This window comes from Gobius niger, assembly GCF_951799975.1.
Source record: "Gobius niger genome assembly, chromosome: 1".
Classification (NCBI taxonomy): domain Eukaryota; kingdom Metazoa; phylum Chordata; class Actinopteri; order Gobiiformes; family Gobiidae; genus Gobius; species Gobius niger.
In genome coordinates, this window is record NC_136852.1 from 65,288,339 (window position 1) to 65,305,457 (window position 17,119).

The following is a 17,119-nucleotide window of genomic DNA, read 5'->3' on the forward strand; positions in this document are numbered from 1 at the left end:
TGATTTACTTTTGGATATTGAAATTGTTTTTGATTGAAGTGCAGCAAATGCAAAAAGTAATTCTTCTAAATAAATAAATAAAAAGCTGAGATGGAAGTTTGCAGTTTGTGTCTGGAATGGCAAACCTCTGCTTTCCTTTTGTGATGAGCTGGAGATGGTTGCTGCGAGTTACAGAGATCTTGCCTGTCTCCTCCTGGTTTGGTTTCAAAGCAGAGGAAGAGGAAGAGAAAACACCTCTCCCCTTCTCTCTTTTAGGTTGTGATCAAACGCCGCTGACGGACACAGTGGGTGTCCCAGACAAAGGCTTCATAAGTCTGTGTCTCACAATAAAGCTTTGTTTCGGCTGGTTGCAGGAGCTTCCCTGAAAACAGAGAAAAATACAAGGAGTGAAACAGTAGCACAATATGCACATCGCAATGGAGATGTGCATTATTGTAGTGCACACCTGGGGAGACTCAAATAAGCTATGTTAATGCAAATGAAACACAATTCATTATAAACATTGAGCATGTAATCACTTCATACAGGTTTGCTATAGGGATTTGGGTTTAAGTTTTCATTGTTAGTTGAGTGTTGGTTTCATGTGTTAGACCTTGAGATATATCCAAAAAAAAGTAAACATGAAATTAGGAAGTTCGATACAGTATTGAGACAGGAAACTATGACGAAAAGCGATATTATTAAAGACCTTATAATGCCAAAGAAACTCTGAATCTTAAAATATACCACAACTAGTATGAAATACAATGAGACAAAACTTACTTAGGGTAAAAAATGGATAAAAAAAAAAAAAAAGTAAACAATGCAAATAAACATTGAGCCATGTCATTTATTGTACAATAAGTCGATATACAATAATAATCATCGTGACAGAGTGGAATGGTCACATTTATATAGCACATGTCCCTCTCTTAGGCTGAGCGGCTCATGCTCGTACCTCACAGCAAGAAGGTCTCAGGTTCAATTCCCGGATCGTGTGCGCCTCTCTGTGTTTCTCTCCCTGTGTCTTTCCTCTATTTCCCCCATCACCCAAAACATGCACAATAGGTTCATCCTCCACCCAGGTGATTCTGACCTCTGGCTCCACAGATGGATCCCCGGGCTGCAGTCGCCCACTGCTCCTGACAGGCTGCCCCCACGACATCGAAGGATGGGTCAAATACAGAAGACAAATTTAAATTTGTACAGCTTAACGCCTGACCTGATCCACACTCACTTGCAAGGCAGATTATGTGTCTTGCACAAGGGCACAACATCGGTATAATGCAATGGCAGAAGGCAATCAAAATTGGCTCATTTGATTCATTGCTCAATTGGCAAAGTGTGCAGTTTATAACCTGTAATGTCTCATATCAACTGGCTTTAATGTTAGTTTATCTAAATGGCATTCAATAGTATCTGGACATTTCAATGTTGGAATGTTATTTGATTTGTTTACATGAATGGGGTAGTACATTATTTTTTGTAAGATTAATGTGGCTGTCATTTAGCCTAATTACTAATAAAAAACTGCACAGGCAGCTTTTTTCCATCCAATACTCAATTCACTCATACTACTCGAATATTCATATTCAAAATGTACTTCAATCTAGTGGAGTGAATTACTGGTTCATCAGTGTCAAACATGCATCGGCCTGTGTCTGTGTCTGGGTTGGGTCATGATGTTTGGAGTCTGAGTCCTCTTTCCAGCAATTTATAGAGTGTCCCTCTGTCTGTCCCCTCTATTACATTTGCCATACTGTTAAAACCTATGAGGGACAAAAAATGTAAAGGTGAAACACAGGCGGTGGATCACAATTGGGGAACAACTGCCTTAGAGCACACAAGATTTTCCAGTATCTGACATTAATTTATTTTCATTTACTGGTTTACTGGAAATGGCTTAGTTTCTCTCCACTGTCCCGCCGCCCGCTCAGGTAAACAGTCATTTCTGCTCAGATGAAATGCAGAAGAGCAGCTTCTCTTTTTTTTTTTGCCACTGACGACCACCATGTCCCACAGCATGAAACTGCAAACAGTATGAGGAAGTTCTCACATCCTCCTCTCCTTTCCTTTCCCCTCACCTATACGTTTCATTCCCAGCCGCTGGTCTGCACAACAACCACAGCATTTAGGGCTTCTGTGTATCTAAAGTGTCAAACTCTTCCTCTTACAACTGAAACACAGAACAGGAGAAGCTAACATAGCGAGAAGACATGACATTTAGTGAATTGAAACTGCAGTGACCATGAGAACTCATACTAATTCACTAAAGGTATACGTTAAGACAAAATTTCAGTTCTCTGTTTGTTTTCGTTTTAACCAAAGTAAATTTTCTCGAAGTATATTAATATGATAGCGCCACAGGGGTTAATAAACATTGCCCTCAGATTTTACTATTGTTGTGTCCTTAAGCAAGACACCACTAACCCACTTGTGTAGCCAAAGGTGCAGACTGCATCCACCCATCAGTCTTCCCCATGCACAAAAGGCTTAAATAGAAAGACAAAGGTATTTTTAGTACGTTTTAACTTAAGCTATAATGCATGTTCTATAAACTGTACATTTCAATATCAGACAATCTTGGTTAATCTAGATGGGTTTGTCTGTGCTGTTGTTCAGGTAAATATTTCCTGTTTTGCTGGACATAAGGCACACAGGAGGATGTTAAAATTCTTCCATGTTTTGTTTAATAACAGTGCCCCACCCAGACTCAACCTGTCCCCTCTTTCCGAGCAGAGCCAGACACACTTTCAAGAGTGACCGCTCATGCAGACTTATAGTAACAAAGACATAGCAGGAAAGGTAAATAGCAAAATAAATAAATGAGTAGATAATAAATAAACAAAACAACAGCTTAAAATGAACAAATGCCAAACACAGTCAGGGTTTTGAGCACCAGAATCTGAGCCATTTCCAGTAAACCAGCGAATGAAAATGAATGAATGTGAGAAACAGCCCAGGCAAGATACTAATGAATTCTATTTAGATCCATTCAAGCCAATTGATATGAGACATTGCAGGTTATAAACTGCACGCTTTGCCAACTGTACGATGAATCAAATGAGATATTGCCTTCTGCATTATACTGCACTCAGCAGGGTAATATTTTCTGAATATCTTTTTGCAGTTATGTTAAAAGCACTGAGACAATGATAATACAATGTTACCTTCCTTAAAGTAAATACATTTGCAGTTCAGTAAGGATGAGTTTGTGATGTCTCCTCTCTTCAAGGAAGCTAAATTGCGCCCTCTATTGGCAAACACCGGTAGTTAAGTTTAACACTATCTCACTATCTGCGAGCACACGCCAACACGTTTCTAGTTCGTAAGCATGAATATAAAGCTGCTATGAAACCTGCCTTTTAATTTTGTTCCTCCCTACAACTTTTTACCGTGATTGGTCCAGTCATATTCCATATTTCAAAACAAGCGCGACTTTCATGAATGGTTTGTCCCGTGAAGAACACCCCTGCTGTCTGGGAGGGCTTGTACTGATCCAAAATGGCGGCCTCCTTCTGGACGCGCTGTGTGACTGCAGCTGTCAAAGTTAAATGTTTTGCCCCTTCTTACACGGGTACGTTTATTTTCAGTGGCTTTGTGTATTCATAATATTTATTCGTTTATTATTATTTTTTATTTAATTGATTGCACCTTTATATTTTAATACCCCCAGATATTGCCTAGAATGTCGTTTGTTTAGTACTAGATCTAACAACAGTGCAGTTATATATTACAGTTTTTATAGGAAGCAGCAATGAAAATGTGAAAACTTGACCTAAATCACTTGCTCCCTTTCTGTAGTGAGAAGATGCTTGCTGTCAGCTGCTTACACAGACACCAAAGTATGGGAGGCCAGAGAAAAAGACCCACAGAACCTGGGTAAGAGGCTACTCTCACGTGACATGGCCCTTGTGAGATCTTCTTCTTCTTTTTGGGGGTTTACTAACGGGTGGCACTCAACTTAAAGCTCACGTGAGATGGATTCGTGTGTGCACTATGTAGTATTGCCTTTGAGGGGTAATTCAAGCCTTTTAGTGGCCCTGTAAGGTCGAACTCCCCTGTAATAATAAGAGTAGAAAATGTATTGACCCCATGGGGAAATTCATTTGGAGTGAGTCAAATACACAAGGACAACAATGACCCTAACAGACAGATCCAAACATTGACAACATGAAAAGAACAGGCCTGAGCTCAAACCACGGCCCGTCAACCTCAGTTTAAATTATGTTAAAAACATTACCTACGTTCAGATTTGAAAAGGTAGGTCTTGAGTAGTAGTAGAGTAGAGTCCAGTTGACGGAGGGGCTGAGGTAAAGTGTTCCAGAGCTTTGGGTTGGAGTAGCTGAATGCTCTGGCCCCCATAGTGAACCATTTGAACTGTGGGGATGGACAAGACACCAGCAGAGAATGAGCGAAGGGAACGGGACGGAGTGTTAAGGGTGAAGCAGGTCAGACAGGTCATGGGGGAGCTCGGTTATGGAGTGGCTTACATGTGAGCAGGAGGAGTTTGTGCTGGATTCTGTGGGTTATGGGGAGCCAGTGGAGTTGGAAGAAGACTGTTGCAATGTTTTCTATGGATTTGGTGATTGGTAAAATCACAAGTCAGTCGCCCAGACCAAGTTAGAGAGTGGACTGATGGGGGAGAGTGTTATGTTTGGCACAGAGAGGCACTGAATCACAATATGATAACACTCTTGCCAAACTGCGAGATCGTCACAGGGGACGGATCCTGATTTGATTTCTCTCGTTCGATCGCCCTATCTCTGGAACTTGTCAATCAGTGCAGGAGAATACAATGAAGAACTGTAGATGCTTCAGGGACATTGCCATGAGTTGAGATTATAGATTTACAGCAATTTGTCAAAATTAATTATAGGTTCTAAATGGTCAGGTTATGTAAACTGTATCCACATGAGTACGGTAAATGATGAGTTTATTAATCTCTTAACCCCCACCTTCACCAAGTGTATTTTCTCTCTGATCTTTGTAGCAATTTTACCCAAATCTGAAAGGTTACAGCCTATTGGCCAGTATAACGCTTCATTTGAAAGTTAAGACCTATAAAACTCATCTAAACTGATCTTTTTACTGTCTTTTCCTTTTTTGTCACATTATTTACCACATTTTCATCACTTTTTGTCACTTTTTGTTGTATTTTCATAACTTTTCTGTTGCTCTTTTGTGGCTTCTTTGTTGCCTTTTTCATCCTCATTTTCGTCATATTTTCGTTGCTAGTTTGACACTTTTTTCACTAAGCTTTTAGATTTGGGTAAAGCCAAACTGTACAGAATATGCTTGGTTCAGGTGGGGGTTAAGAGGTTAAATCTGGGAGCATTCTGAAAAAGATGCTTTGATGGAAATGAATAAAATAATCTGACAGCAGAACCACTAAATCATCTTCGAACACTTGGTGGCACCACCGCCTCAAGTAGGGAATGCGCAAAACTGTTATCCAGCTTTTTGACTTTCAGGATATTTCTATTTCTAAGAATTACTTGAGTATAGACGTTAATAAAGCACTTCATTCCTAATATATATCTTTGTTGTCTTCTAGCACTGTTGGCCAACCTCATGGATCAGACATACGAACGAAACCTCCCTGTCAGCTCTTTGACAGTGTCACGAGTGAGTTGTACAAGTCAATAACATGCTTTAAATGTACAAAGGTTTTTTAGTTTTGCTTCTTCATTTTCACTGTGTCTCCTTTTTTTATTCTAGTTTGTCGACAACATCGCTTCTGAAGAGGAAGTGGATCAAACAGAATATTATCTGTACAAGTAAGTTTTCCTGAGTGTATATTTGTGTATGTGATGTCGAGCTCTATGGAAGTACTACAAGGGATGGGACAAACACAATTGTCTTTTTTTTTTTAGATTTCGTCACAGTCCAAATTGTTGGTACCTGAGAGACTGGACCATTCACAGCTGGGTCCGGCAGTGTTTGAAGTATGGTAAAAAGGAGAAGGCCCTACACACAGTACAAAACAAGGTACCCAGCTTGCTCCTTGTTCATCAGCGCATACATCCCACTGCTGTTGACAGTGAAGGAAGCTGCTTTCACTATAACAATGTTATCGTGACTTCTTGATCAGAGTTGTCTTTCACTGTGTTTTCAAACCTGCCTGATATATCCATGAACATGTTGTTGTGAAGCATGGGAAGCCAGTATGGTTGTTTTCATCAGTGTGATTTTGCGGACAGTGGGGAAATTATTATACTATTACAAACATTATTATTAATTTATTAAGTTATTTTTTGTTCTTAACTCAAATCTCAGAGCTCCCCACTGCCAGAGGTTTTTCTGGATTTTGACTGTTTTTTTCATGACCCACAGGAAATTTAGGTCTCGGTCTATGTCAACACGAAACCCACCAAAAGAAAGATTAGACTCTCTTCTTTCAGCTAAAAAAAAGTTTGTTTGTACCTCTTTTCATTCTTTAGTAATCGTCCGTAGAAAATAGGTGAAATCACCCAAAATGCTGTTTTCTGACCAAAAAGCTGAGAAAAAACAGCTTTTTGTAATCAAGCAAAACAGTGACTGTGATCATTCAAAGAGCAATGCTGCCACCTAGTGACTCAATAAAAGAACTACAACTAAGATTTGAACACGTCTATAGACGTCATTGGCAGTCAGTGAGTTAAAAATGTTTATATAGAGGTTGTAGCTTTCTGAATCACGGGCTTTAAATGCATTTCACTGCAGGCCTAAACCTTTATTATAGCTTAAACAAAACACAGCACAACTATGATTGGGAGTATCTATGTTATATTGGACATTTCATGCAAACTTTCACCCAGTTTTCAGTAATGCTCAGGCAAAGCAAATTTTCTCCAGTTCAAATCTAAAAGGTTAAGTAGTTATTTTTAGCTTCTTGGTTTCAGTGCTTCATTCTACACTTCCTAGATACAACTGCATCATTGTTAAAACCCAAAACTGTCCTCCACATTTTGAGGCCCATAATTATTATGTCAGTTCTAAGACCTTCTGTGCTCAAAGTGTTTATCACGCCGTGCTGAAGCTGTAGACCACGCTGTAAATTGAAACGGAAAGTTATTTCTTAACCCCCAGCTTGAACCAAGCACATTTTCTCCAGTTTGTCTAAAAAAAAGCATCAAAATAACGGATGGAAGCGAGGATACAAACACAACAAAAAAGTGACAAAAACATGAAGAAAACATGACAAGAAAGCAATGAAAAAAGCTATGAAAAAACATTAAAAACCCTGACAAAAACATGAAAAAAAGAGACAAAAATGCACTCTGTTCAGGATATTCCTACAGTGGCCAGCAGGAGGAGCCCTGGTCAAAGTCTTCACCAGCTCTAGCCCTGTGCTTCATTGTTACTTACATTTAATTCTGTCATTTCAAATTATAAAGCAGAAAATGCCAATGCTGAGGTACTCAAAATGGTCATATGTAACTTTCCGAACCCATTGTCTTCTTCAGGTCCAGTATGGCATTTTCCCAGACTCCTTCACCTTCAATCTGCTGATAGATTCCTACATTAAAGATGGAGACTATAAAAGTAAGTATTTACACAGTGCTGTCTGAGTGCAAGTCTGAACAATCTCTATATGTTCTGACTGCATTCTTCTAGATCCCCAAAGCATTCATTGGAACAGACTGTTTGTCCAGTCTTTCAGATCGAGTTCCAAACATTTCCTCTCTTGTTTGCGTAGCGTCGAGGTTATGAAACACCTGGATGTTTGGCCTGCTATCACAATGGCTAGCAATATAATGTACTTTCAACATGCCCTCAGTTGCACATAATTGATTGGCCCCTCCTCCCCCGTCTACGCCAATGTGTATGATGAAACTCTAAGTGATATAATTAGCTCTCCACATAATCGTAGCACAAATAGGGAATGAAATAAGGTTTATTAGTGTTGTCAACATTGATTAAGAGCTAACAAGAGAAACGTGATGACATGTTTGTTCAGGTGCGTGTGCAGTGGTAGAGGAGGTGATGCTTCAGGAGGCCTTCGACGTTCCCTCCACACAGATCCTGTCCTTGTACGCTTTGGGGCATTACCTAGCGACCAAGCCACAACTCGCGGTAAGTAAAGGGCAGCGTCGACATTAGCTATGCAAGAGATGCAATGAAAACAGCAGAATGTTTAAAATGTAGGAGTAGGTGGGGGGAAAAGGTGTGTTTTCTTTGCATTCAAATGTTAGTCAGCCATGACGGCACACGGTAAAGGAGAGTGAGCTGTAGCCCAGAACTATAAGGGAACAGCAATGGAGGATAGAGCATAGAAAGCTTGAATAAATATCCACCTTCCATTAGCCTTTATAAATTATCCACTGCTACTGCTACAAGCTACATACAGTAATAGTCTGATTATAGTTGTATAGTTTAGATTTGGAGATTTAACCTCTTAAAGGGACTATACAGAGTTTAAAAATGTTAAAATAATGGATTTTCCTCCCCCTACATGTGAATGAGCCCAGACCTGTTCACCACAACTGCCTCTAAAATCCTGCACTGTCACTCAAAAAGGTGTTAATTCGGTCCGAAGTCCCGTCATGCACGAGCTTGATATAGAAGCTGCAGTTACACGTTTGACCTGAGATGGCAGTAGTGAGTAAAAAATGGCAAACTTGCATCTAGCCCCTTTAACCCCCACCTGAACAAAGCACATTTTCTCCAGTTTGGCTTTACCCAAATCCAAAAGCTTTATGAAAATAAAGGTCAAACTAGAGGCGAAAACGCGCCGGAAAAGCAACCATAAGACCATAAAAAAGCAACAAAAACACTACAAAAAAAGTGACAAAAACACGACAAAAAGCACTTCAAAAATGTAAAAAAAAAAAACTAGCTTTCAACTGAGGTATTGAACTCCAGTCGAGAAAGTGTGCTTGGTTAAGGCCTTAACCGAGTGTATTTTCTCCAGTTCAGCTTTACCCTAGAAGCTTCTCGGCTGGAGCTTACTATAGGCCAGTATAATGCCTCATTTGAAAGACCTTTAAAACTGATCTAGACAGATCTTTTCTCTTGCGGTCACTTTTTTCACCATCTTTTCCTCAAATTTTTGCCACTTTCTGGTTGACTTTTTGCAGGGCTGGATGATTTTTTTTTCTCATATTGATCGATTTTCGATTTGATTTGATTTTATCCATGATGAAAATACATATCATGAACTTGAACATATTTTAACAAATGCTTTCCTCCTATTTCATTTATCACCAAAATCCAATGTTTGTCTAAGCTGCAAATATGGTCCTGTTTCTGCCACAGAATTGGCTGTAAACCTGTCGATTATAAAGTCCCATGATGATTGATGAGATTAACCAATGTGGGGATTGCGTTTTTGACACTTTTTGGTTGAGTTTTTATCTCCTTTTTTCTTTTTGTCACACTTTTGCTGCACTTTCATAGGGTTTTTTGTCGCTTCTTTGCTGCTCATTTGTCACTTGTTGGTTGCACCTTCATTGCTTTTTTGTCATGCTTTAGTTTTAATTTTTTGTGTCTGTTTAATTGCGTTTTTGTAACTTTTCTTCGCCACTTTTTCATTCTTTTTTGTTGCGCTTTCATCCCTGTTTTCTTCGCGTTTTTGTCGCCATTTTGATGTTTTTTTCAAGAAGCTTTTAGATTTGGGTAAAGCCAAACTGGAGAAATGGAGCTTGGTTCAGGTGTGGGTTAAGAGGTTTATTTTGACCTCCCATTTTAAACAACTTTTGAAGCATCAACATTTGAAAGAAGACTGGATTACAAACTTATTAACTCGTGTGCAATCGAGAACATGTTGAGGTGTGAACTACAGGGTTAGCAGTTTGTAAATGATGAAGCCTTTTTATTAAGTTGTCAGAAGAGAAGTACACTATCTAAATCTAAATCTAAATCATTGCAGTCCAATTTTAATTTGATTGCAGTTAATAGTGCTGCTCTAATTCTCAAAAATAATAATGATTATACACTGGCTTGCAAACGTTTACTCCACAAACAAGGTGACTCCTGCCAAATGTAAGCAGACTAAACATCTTTATCAGTAACATGCGGTTTGTTTTGCACTTATTTGTCCCTCCAGGCAATATTCACTTTTTAATTAAAACTCTTCACCACACATCGATCTTCACAAACGGTTGCATAACAAGCTTTTATGCTCCTTTCAGGTGTCGGGGGAGCGCGCACTGGGAGCATCTCTGTTTATCTGTGGGCTGACCAACAACGGCTCAATAGGCCTCACTGCGCAGTTTATTGGAAATGCACTGCTAGGTGTGTAGCATTTACATGGGCAGAGGGGCTCGTTTGGTAGTTTGTCTCACTCTTGTTGCCACGCGCTGTCCGTCCAGGCAAAGTGGAGATGCTGAATGGGATCCATGCGGTGTTCAAGGGGATGCCGCTGCACTGGGCTCCTGGATACTTGGACAGAGCACTGGGAGTGATGGAGAAAGTGGCTGCTGGGAACGGAGACATCAAGCTCACTAAAGATGCAGTAAGAAACATTTACAGTGTTTTTTTTTTTCATTACAACCTTTGTCTCTTTGTTCCTAATCTACTGGCGTCATCTCCATCTCCACATGGACCTGTCTCCTTGTATGGAACATGTCTGCTGTCACATTAGTGGTATTTTTACATGTGTGTACGCCCAGAGGGTATTGGTTCATAAATGGTACATTGTCCTGTTCCCTAATGAAGCTTTGTTCACATGTAATGAGATTTTAAAGAGGCCGTATCATAAGGATGTCGGAAAGAATGAAAGGAACAGGGGACAAAATGGGTTTGTCAGATGGGTACAGCCAATAGAGTCCTGTTCCTGGACTCTGTGGCCCCAGGTTTATCTCACCTGTCAGTGACATAAACAGATGACCTGTCAAATCACATTTTCGGACTCGTTTGTCATTGCGAGGTGCACTCACTCAAAAAAAAGTAAAACTTGTGGATGTCAGTTGTAGTTGAAGTTAAACGTGTATATAGTAATATACAGTGGGAGGAAAAAGTATGTGAACGCTTTAGAATTTCTCACATATCTGCCTAAATTGGTCATAACATGTGGTCTGATCTTCATCAAAATCATAAGAATGATTAAACAGTGTCTGCTTAAACTAATACCACCCAAACATTTGTATTTGATCATATTTTTATGGGCCATGACATGTAAACATTCACGGACATAAGTACACCGCCTGAATCTTACTGAACTGTTGCAGTTTTGTAAAGAGGAATGGTCCAAGATTCATCCTGATCATTGTGAGCTTCTAATCCACAACTACAGAAAAACAGTTATTGCTGCAAAAGAAGGATCAGCCAGATATTTAATACTGGGGTTTGCAAACCAATTCATCTTTGGTTTACGAAAGAGCTCTTGGATGTTCCACAGCACTACTGGACAAATATACTGTGGACTGATGGACCCAACGTTGAATTGTTTGGGAGGAGCACGTCATGTGTGGAGGACAAATGGAACATCAACATCAAAACCCTATCCCCACTTTGAAGTATGGTGCAGGGAACATCATGGTGTGGGACTGTTATGTTGCCTGGACAATGTGCTGTCATCAATGGAAACATGAATTCACAAGTTTATCAAGATATTTTGCATAAAGTCCTGAGACATTCACAACAGCGTGGAATATGTAAGTACATCCATGTATTAAATATCTGGCTGATCCTTCTTTTGATCCTTCTCTTGGACCATTCCTCTTTACAAAACTGTAGTTTAGTGAGATTTCTGGGTTCACTCACTTTTTCCTCCCTGTCCTGTGAATGTTTACATGTTTTGGCCCATGAAAATATGATAAAATGTAAATGTTTGGGTGGTATTCGTTTAAGCTGACACTGTTTAATCATTCTAATGATTTTGATGAAGATCAGACCACATTTTCTGACCAATTTAGGCAGAAATGTGAGAAATTCCAAAGTGTTCGCATACTTTTTCCTCCCACAGTAATCTATATAATAAAACATGTATCATTTCAGCTGGATTATGTGGGTGGTGTGCTTGATGAACTGTCCTCTGAGTCGGACTCTTCTGGAGAGGAAACTGATGGAGAAGAGGAGAAAAAGGCTGAGACGATTGATGAAGATGACGAGGCTGAACGTGCAAGGTTACCGCAGTACGTCACCAGATTCAAGGTTCGTGTTTTAGGATCATTGGAACAAAAAAACAATCAAATTTGAAATGGAGTTCTGTACGTTTGAGAAATATAAGAACATTAATTAGTTTGACATCACTCCCAAAGTTTGCCTCCATCAACTGCACTGCTTGTACGAATAAATTGTACCTAAGTTATGTTACAAAAAGTTGCTCTAAAAACTCTTAACTAATCTATTCGAGCTGCCAGAGGACGAGGATAGGAACATGACTGAAGGATTTGCTAAATGTTGTCTTATTTTAATCCATCTTTAGGAGCTGAGGGCCCAGCTGGAGTCTGAGGGTAAAGTTGAAGCTGGCTCCTTTCAGGCTCTGGTAAGCGCCCTCGCCCAACAGGAGCTGTCCGCGGCCGAGGGAGCAGACCTGGAGCAGTACCAGCAGCAGGTGCAAGCCTGGGAGGCAGAGAGAGTCCAGCTCATTCGGAGGGAGAAGGAGATGAGAGAGATGGCAGAGCAGGAGAAACGGGAGCGCCTGGCTGCCTTAGCTGCTGCTCAGTAAATACATAAACTGAAATATTTAACTCTGTCTGCAAAAGTATCCATTCAGATCTGATGTACATGAATATACAGCCATGTGTAATAAGATGTTCTTTTTTTAATAAATAGTAAAACACACCTTTCTCTGCTTAATTACAGTATTTGCTAATATCAACGGTTGTTGCTCATAATAATGACCTCATCTAAGCAAAAACACAAAAAAGCTGGGAAATTGTGCACATCCTCCCACTCCTTTTCCTCTCTGCTTCCAGTGCCCTGTGCTCAGAACTATCTTTGTATATTTTCTCACACACAGGCGCTAAAAGCAGACTGGAGATTTTCATGGTCAGATTAAAAACCTTTATTGTAGTAAAAACATAAGTGGTCTGGTCAATCAACTAAAAAAAAACAGAGTAAGCATTTCAGACTGTTTAGGTTCTCCTAATGCCTTCATTCCACACTATGTTTGAGCTGTTCAGTATTCAGAGCATGGTCTTGGGAAACAGAAGTCTGGTATGCACTTGGATTAATGCACCCATTGTGATCATGAGGTTTACTGACTTTGAGAGAACAGCTCCTCACTCACTGTCACCGCTTGACGACGGGGCCTTTAGACCAAATACATGTAAAAGCTATTCCCCATATCATAATGTGTGAAACAGTCATTAAGGAAATCACTAGAACACATGCATAACACAGGCAGTACAACCAAGATGGTGATTGATCAGAAATCAATCACCATATAAATAAGGGATTGATCCCTTATAGCAACAGACAATAAGCCTTGTAAACTAACAGGACTGCTGTGGAGTGATTTAAGTGTGGGTTTATGAGTAGTGGATTTTACTGCAGAGTCTTGAGCCCTTGAGCTTTCTCTCGACATCTAAACAGATGTCTATTAGAATTGAATACAAAAATAAAAATTTATTGCTGTCTCGAAAATTTTACTGCCTTGTATTTTAATGAGAAATCAACTTGAAACAAACGAATGCAAGATCAAGTAGAAACACTAACCAGATGTAGACCGTACATGCTGCCGTGATTTTGCTGTTTGAATAAAAAAAGCTGTGTTAATATTGTGGATCCAGTTTTCTTTTTTAAATCTGGTTAATGCCTATGTGTCTACAGACCGTTTCTGTCTTAATCTAAAAATGACCAAAATTTGCACAAAAAAACTGCCATTAGTATTTTTTCCTCCCTCAAAATCAGCAGCACTGAACATGTGCACTCAATACCAGAAAAGGATAGTGTATTTTTAGATGCACACACAGAACATTGTTAGTTATTGCACCCTGGCAATTTACCCCAGCCATCAGAGCAACGCATTTAATAATCTTGCATTAACCGTCAAGGTCAGACGGTTCCTTTGTAAATTACATTGTGTCTTGGTAAAATTTGTTTGGAGGCGACAGGTGGCTCTTGACGTCAGAATATTATTCAGATATTAAGAGGACATTTGAGGAGCATAATTGGGAAATTCATTTGTTTGCTGTCTGATTTCAATCTAATTTCTGCAAAGCCTCTAACCTTCTCCAGAGAGAAAAAGCACAGAGTACAATTTAATGTATTCTATCTATAGACGTCATTTATTTTATCTCTTTAAAATAACTTTCTCTGTCATGTTTCGTACGGCACTCTGGCCTGAAACTAGATGTGGCCAAATAGGACCAGAATCAAAAATAATGTTGTACTATTGTTCATTATGGGATATTATTGGATAGATATGATGTATTTTTTTCATGTGTGTTCTTCTTTCCTGAGTTTTCTCACCCACTGTGGTGACTCATCCAATAAACCAATAAGCCATGGTATTTGTTTCTCACATTACAATAGATTTCACAATAACATGATTTTAGTGGAATTATTATTCAAAGGTTAATTTTACTAGTCAATTGTTTAACTCTCATTTTATTTATGAAATGAAAGTTTCATAAATAAGAAAGTACAAGGCCAGTGCTTTCCTCTTAGTACTAGCCCTGTCTATTTCCTATCTATACATTATTTCCCTCTGTCAGGGTATGTCCTCTCAGATGACTAACTCCAGATGCTGTGTGTATTTCTGATTTGGATCATGGTACCACCAGGAGATCTGCCAATTACTGTATCTTCTAGTGGGCTGTGTAAGAAGCAAACCATATGCCTGTCTGTTTTATGTAACTGACTTAACATATCACAGCTGTGGTCTATGGACGCTACAATAACAGTTACCGCTTCATTAGCGGACTAAGCCAAATTATTACAAAATGCACTCCTTTTCTGTTTTTTGTGGATTTGTTGGAGCATTTTATTGAATGATAACTTCATAACATCGTAGGATTTCAGTTATTGTGCGATGTAAGCAAAACTGTGCGGTAAGTGTCTGGAGATTTCCCCCACCATGAACCTTTATTATTAATCAGCTTAATCTGCACATTCTCACTTTTTGGAAAGTGAAACGAGTCATTTACCAACGAAGATGCTGATGCATCACTTAAAGATAAGTGACATAGTGTCTTTCATTGCAAGATTGCATCTTTGCACCACACTGTGAACTTTACGTGTGTTATCTCTGACAAACACTGACGAGATGCCAACATGCTTATGGTTCAGAAGTTCAAATAAAAATGAGTAATAAAATATGCCCTGATTAAAAAAAAAAGTGAAAATAGGCAAAGTAGTTCGAGGCACACTGACTCAGTAAAAGCCATTTATTCAAAAGTGGAACGCCAGCACGTTTTGACCAGATCGGTCTTTGTCAGGGGTTACAAGTGGTCAAGTGAACCACAGGTCTTCTTAATATACCAGGGATCACATGAGAAAAGTCATTTCATCTTTTGATGGTCCTGGAAGAGCACCTGTCTGTACAATTCATCACATACTGTATGTCTCTGACCCAGAGCTCCCGCTCTGTCCTATTCTCTCCTTTAAAATGAATTGATTTTATACAAACTATAACATCATATATTAAACATTTCTGGATAATTTGCACTGTCCAAATGGACCTGCCATTAGAGACATCAGGGAAAATACAGCTCTGTGTACTGGATATGTGAATAACTTTGTAAGCAACAGCCAAACTTTTGACAGAGTCTGGACCCAAACCCACAACACATTGTTCTGCCATTTTTAATTTTTTTTCCCTGAAGTCCCCCCTGCTCAAACTGTTGTCGGGCCACGTAACGCACTCCCAGTACAAAACCAAGGCCTCCACAAATGTACCAAATCATAAAAATGATGGTCTATAAGCATTTATTCCAAATATATACACTGAAATTGGAGTGTTTGTGCATGTAGTGCTTTCTCAGTAATATTTAATGATTTCTAATCATTTATTTTGCTCCCCCCCCAGGTTAGAAGCACTGGACAGTGTAGTTCCAGGCAGGGACCCATCCTCAGATCTTGAGCTGGGTCAGGAGGATCAGCCCGTAGTGCATCTATTGTATTGACAGCAGTGATAGTTTGCCTGTAAAAGGGTTTTAAGGACTTTTATTGCTTTTATTTTTTTATTTATTATTTTAGCTGACACCACCATCTTAATCATATCTGTGTACAATACAATCTAAATGCAGCAAAAACAGACAGATCAGTGCATGTCTATTTGTTCTGGTTTACCCTTTATATAAACATTTTGTGGTCACACATCAGGCACTTCACCTGTAAACGGGTTCTTGAATCTAAACGGTCCCATTGAGCTGCTTTTGTTCGACTTAGGCCCCGGGTTATGCATTATCAGCCCGAGTACATCCTGCAACATGTTCCTCACACCACGTACTTCAAAGATTAGCATACCATTAATGTGCCTGTCTCCTGTGTTAATATTTACCTCCAATGTCTGTATTGACTCGGCTTCACATTTTCCAGCTACTGCCACTTGTTTGGGGGCACTTTGCGGTATTTTTCCGTAGCACCACTGTTTGGCTGTTGCTACGATATGAAGAGTCACACGCCCTTTTGGGATTAACAGTCCCGGTGGTAGTTCAGAATGTTCAAAGGACTGTGTGCCGTGCTGTCATTTCTGAATTGAGGAAAACTGAATTGACTTTGGCATGGATTGACATAACTTATTGCTGACAGTCACTTCTTGGTACACTTTGACCAACATATGACATTATCACATGAAAGAAGGCATTCAAATCAGTAAGATAGACACTTGTACTTTGTGGTAAAAGTACACAATTACTATACTTGAGTAGTAGAGTAATTTGTGCATTGGTCGGCAAGCAATATTTAGCCCTTCAGGCAGTTGAAGGATTTTTCATTGAATTTAATGTACTAGGTTATGTGTAAAGCACTTTGCAATTTTATCTGCGAAAGTGCTAAACAAATAAAGTTCACTTAGCTGCCTACATTGTATATGAAAATATAAAATGTATATGTTACTATACTCAGCAGCACAGTGGTACAGTGATAAGCGCTCATGCTTCACAGTTAGAAGATCCCTGGTTCGATCCCCAGCCAGAGGGGGCTGGATTCCCCTACCACAAAAAACGTGTACAATAGGCCAGAGTGAATGCAGTGTATGAGTGAGTGGTTGGTTGGTGGTCAGAGGGGCCGATGGCACAAACTGGTAGCCTCGCTTCCGTCAGGG

At 39.5% G+C, this 17,119-nt stretch overlaps 1 protein-coding gene across 1 annotated transcript; it reads left to right on the plus strand.

Moving 5' to 3' along the window:
* Positions 1–3,468: 3,468 nt before the first annotated feature.
* On the plus strand, positions 3,469–12,574 carry mrps27 (mitochondrial ribosomal protein S27; the record flags this gene model as incomplete). Its single annotated transcript, XM_079565942.1, has 11 exons — positions 3,469–3,556; positions 3,784–3,861; positions 5,537–5,607; positions 5,701–5,759; positions 5,856–5,970; positions 7,428–7,506; positions 7,922–8,037; positions 10,095–10,197; positions 10,275–10,417; positions 11,902–12,057; positions 12,332–12,574. Exons 1-11 carry the CDS (start codon positions 3,484–3,486, stop codon positions 12,572–12,574), a joined length of 1,236 nt encoding a protein of 411 aa, XP_079422068.1. The 5' UTR covers positions 3,469–3,483.
* Positions 12,575–17,119: the final 4,545 nt, after the last annotated feature.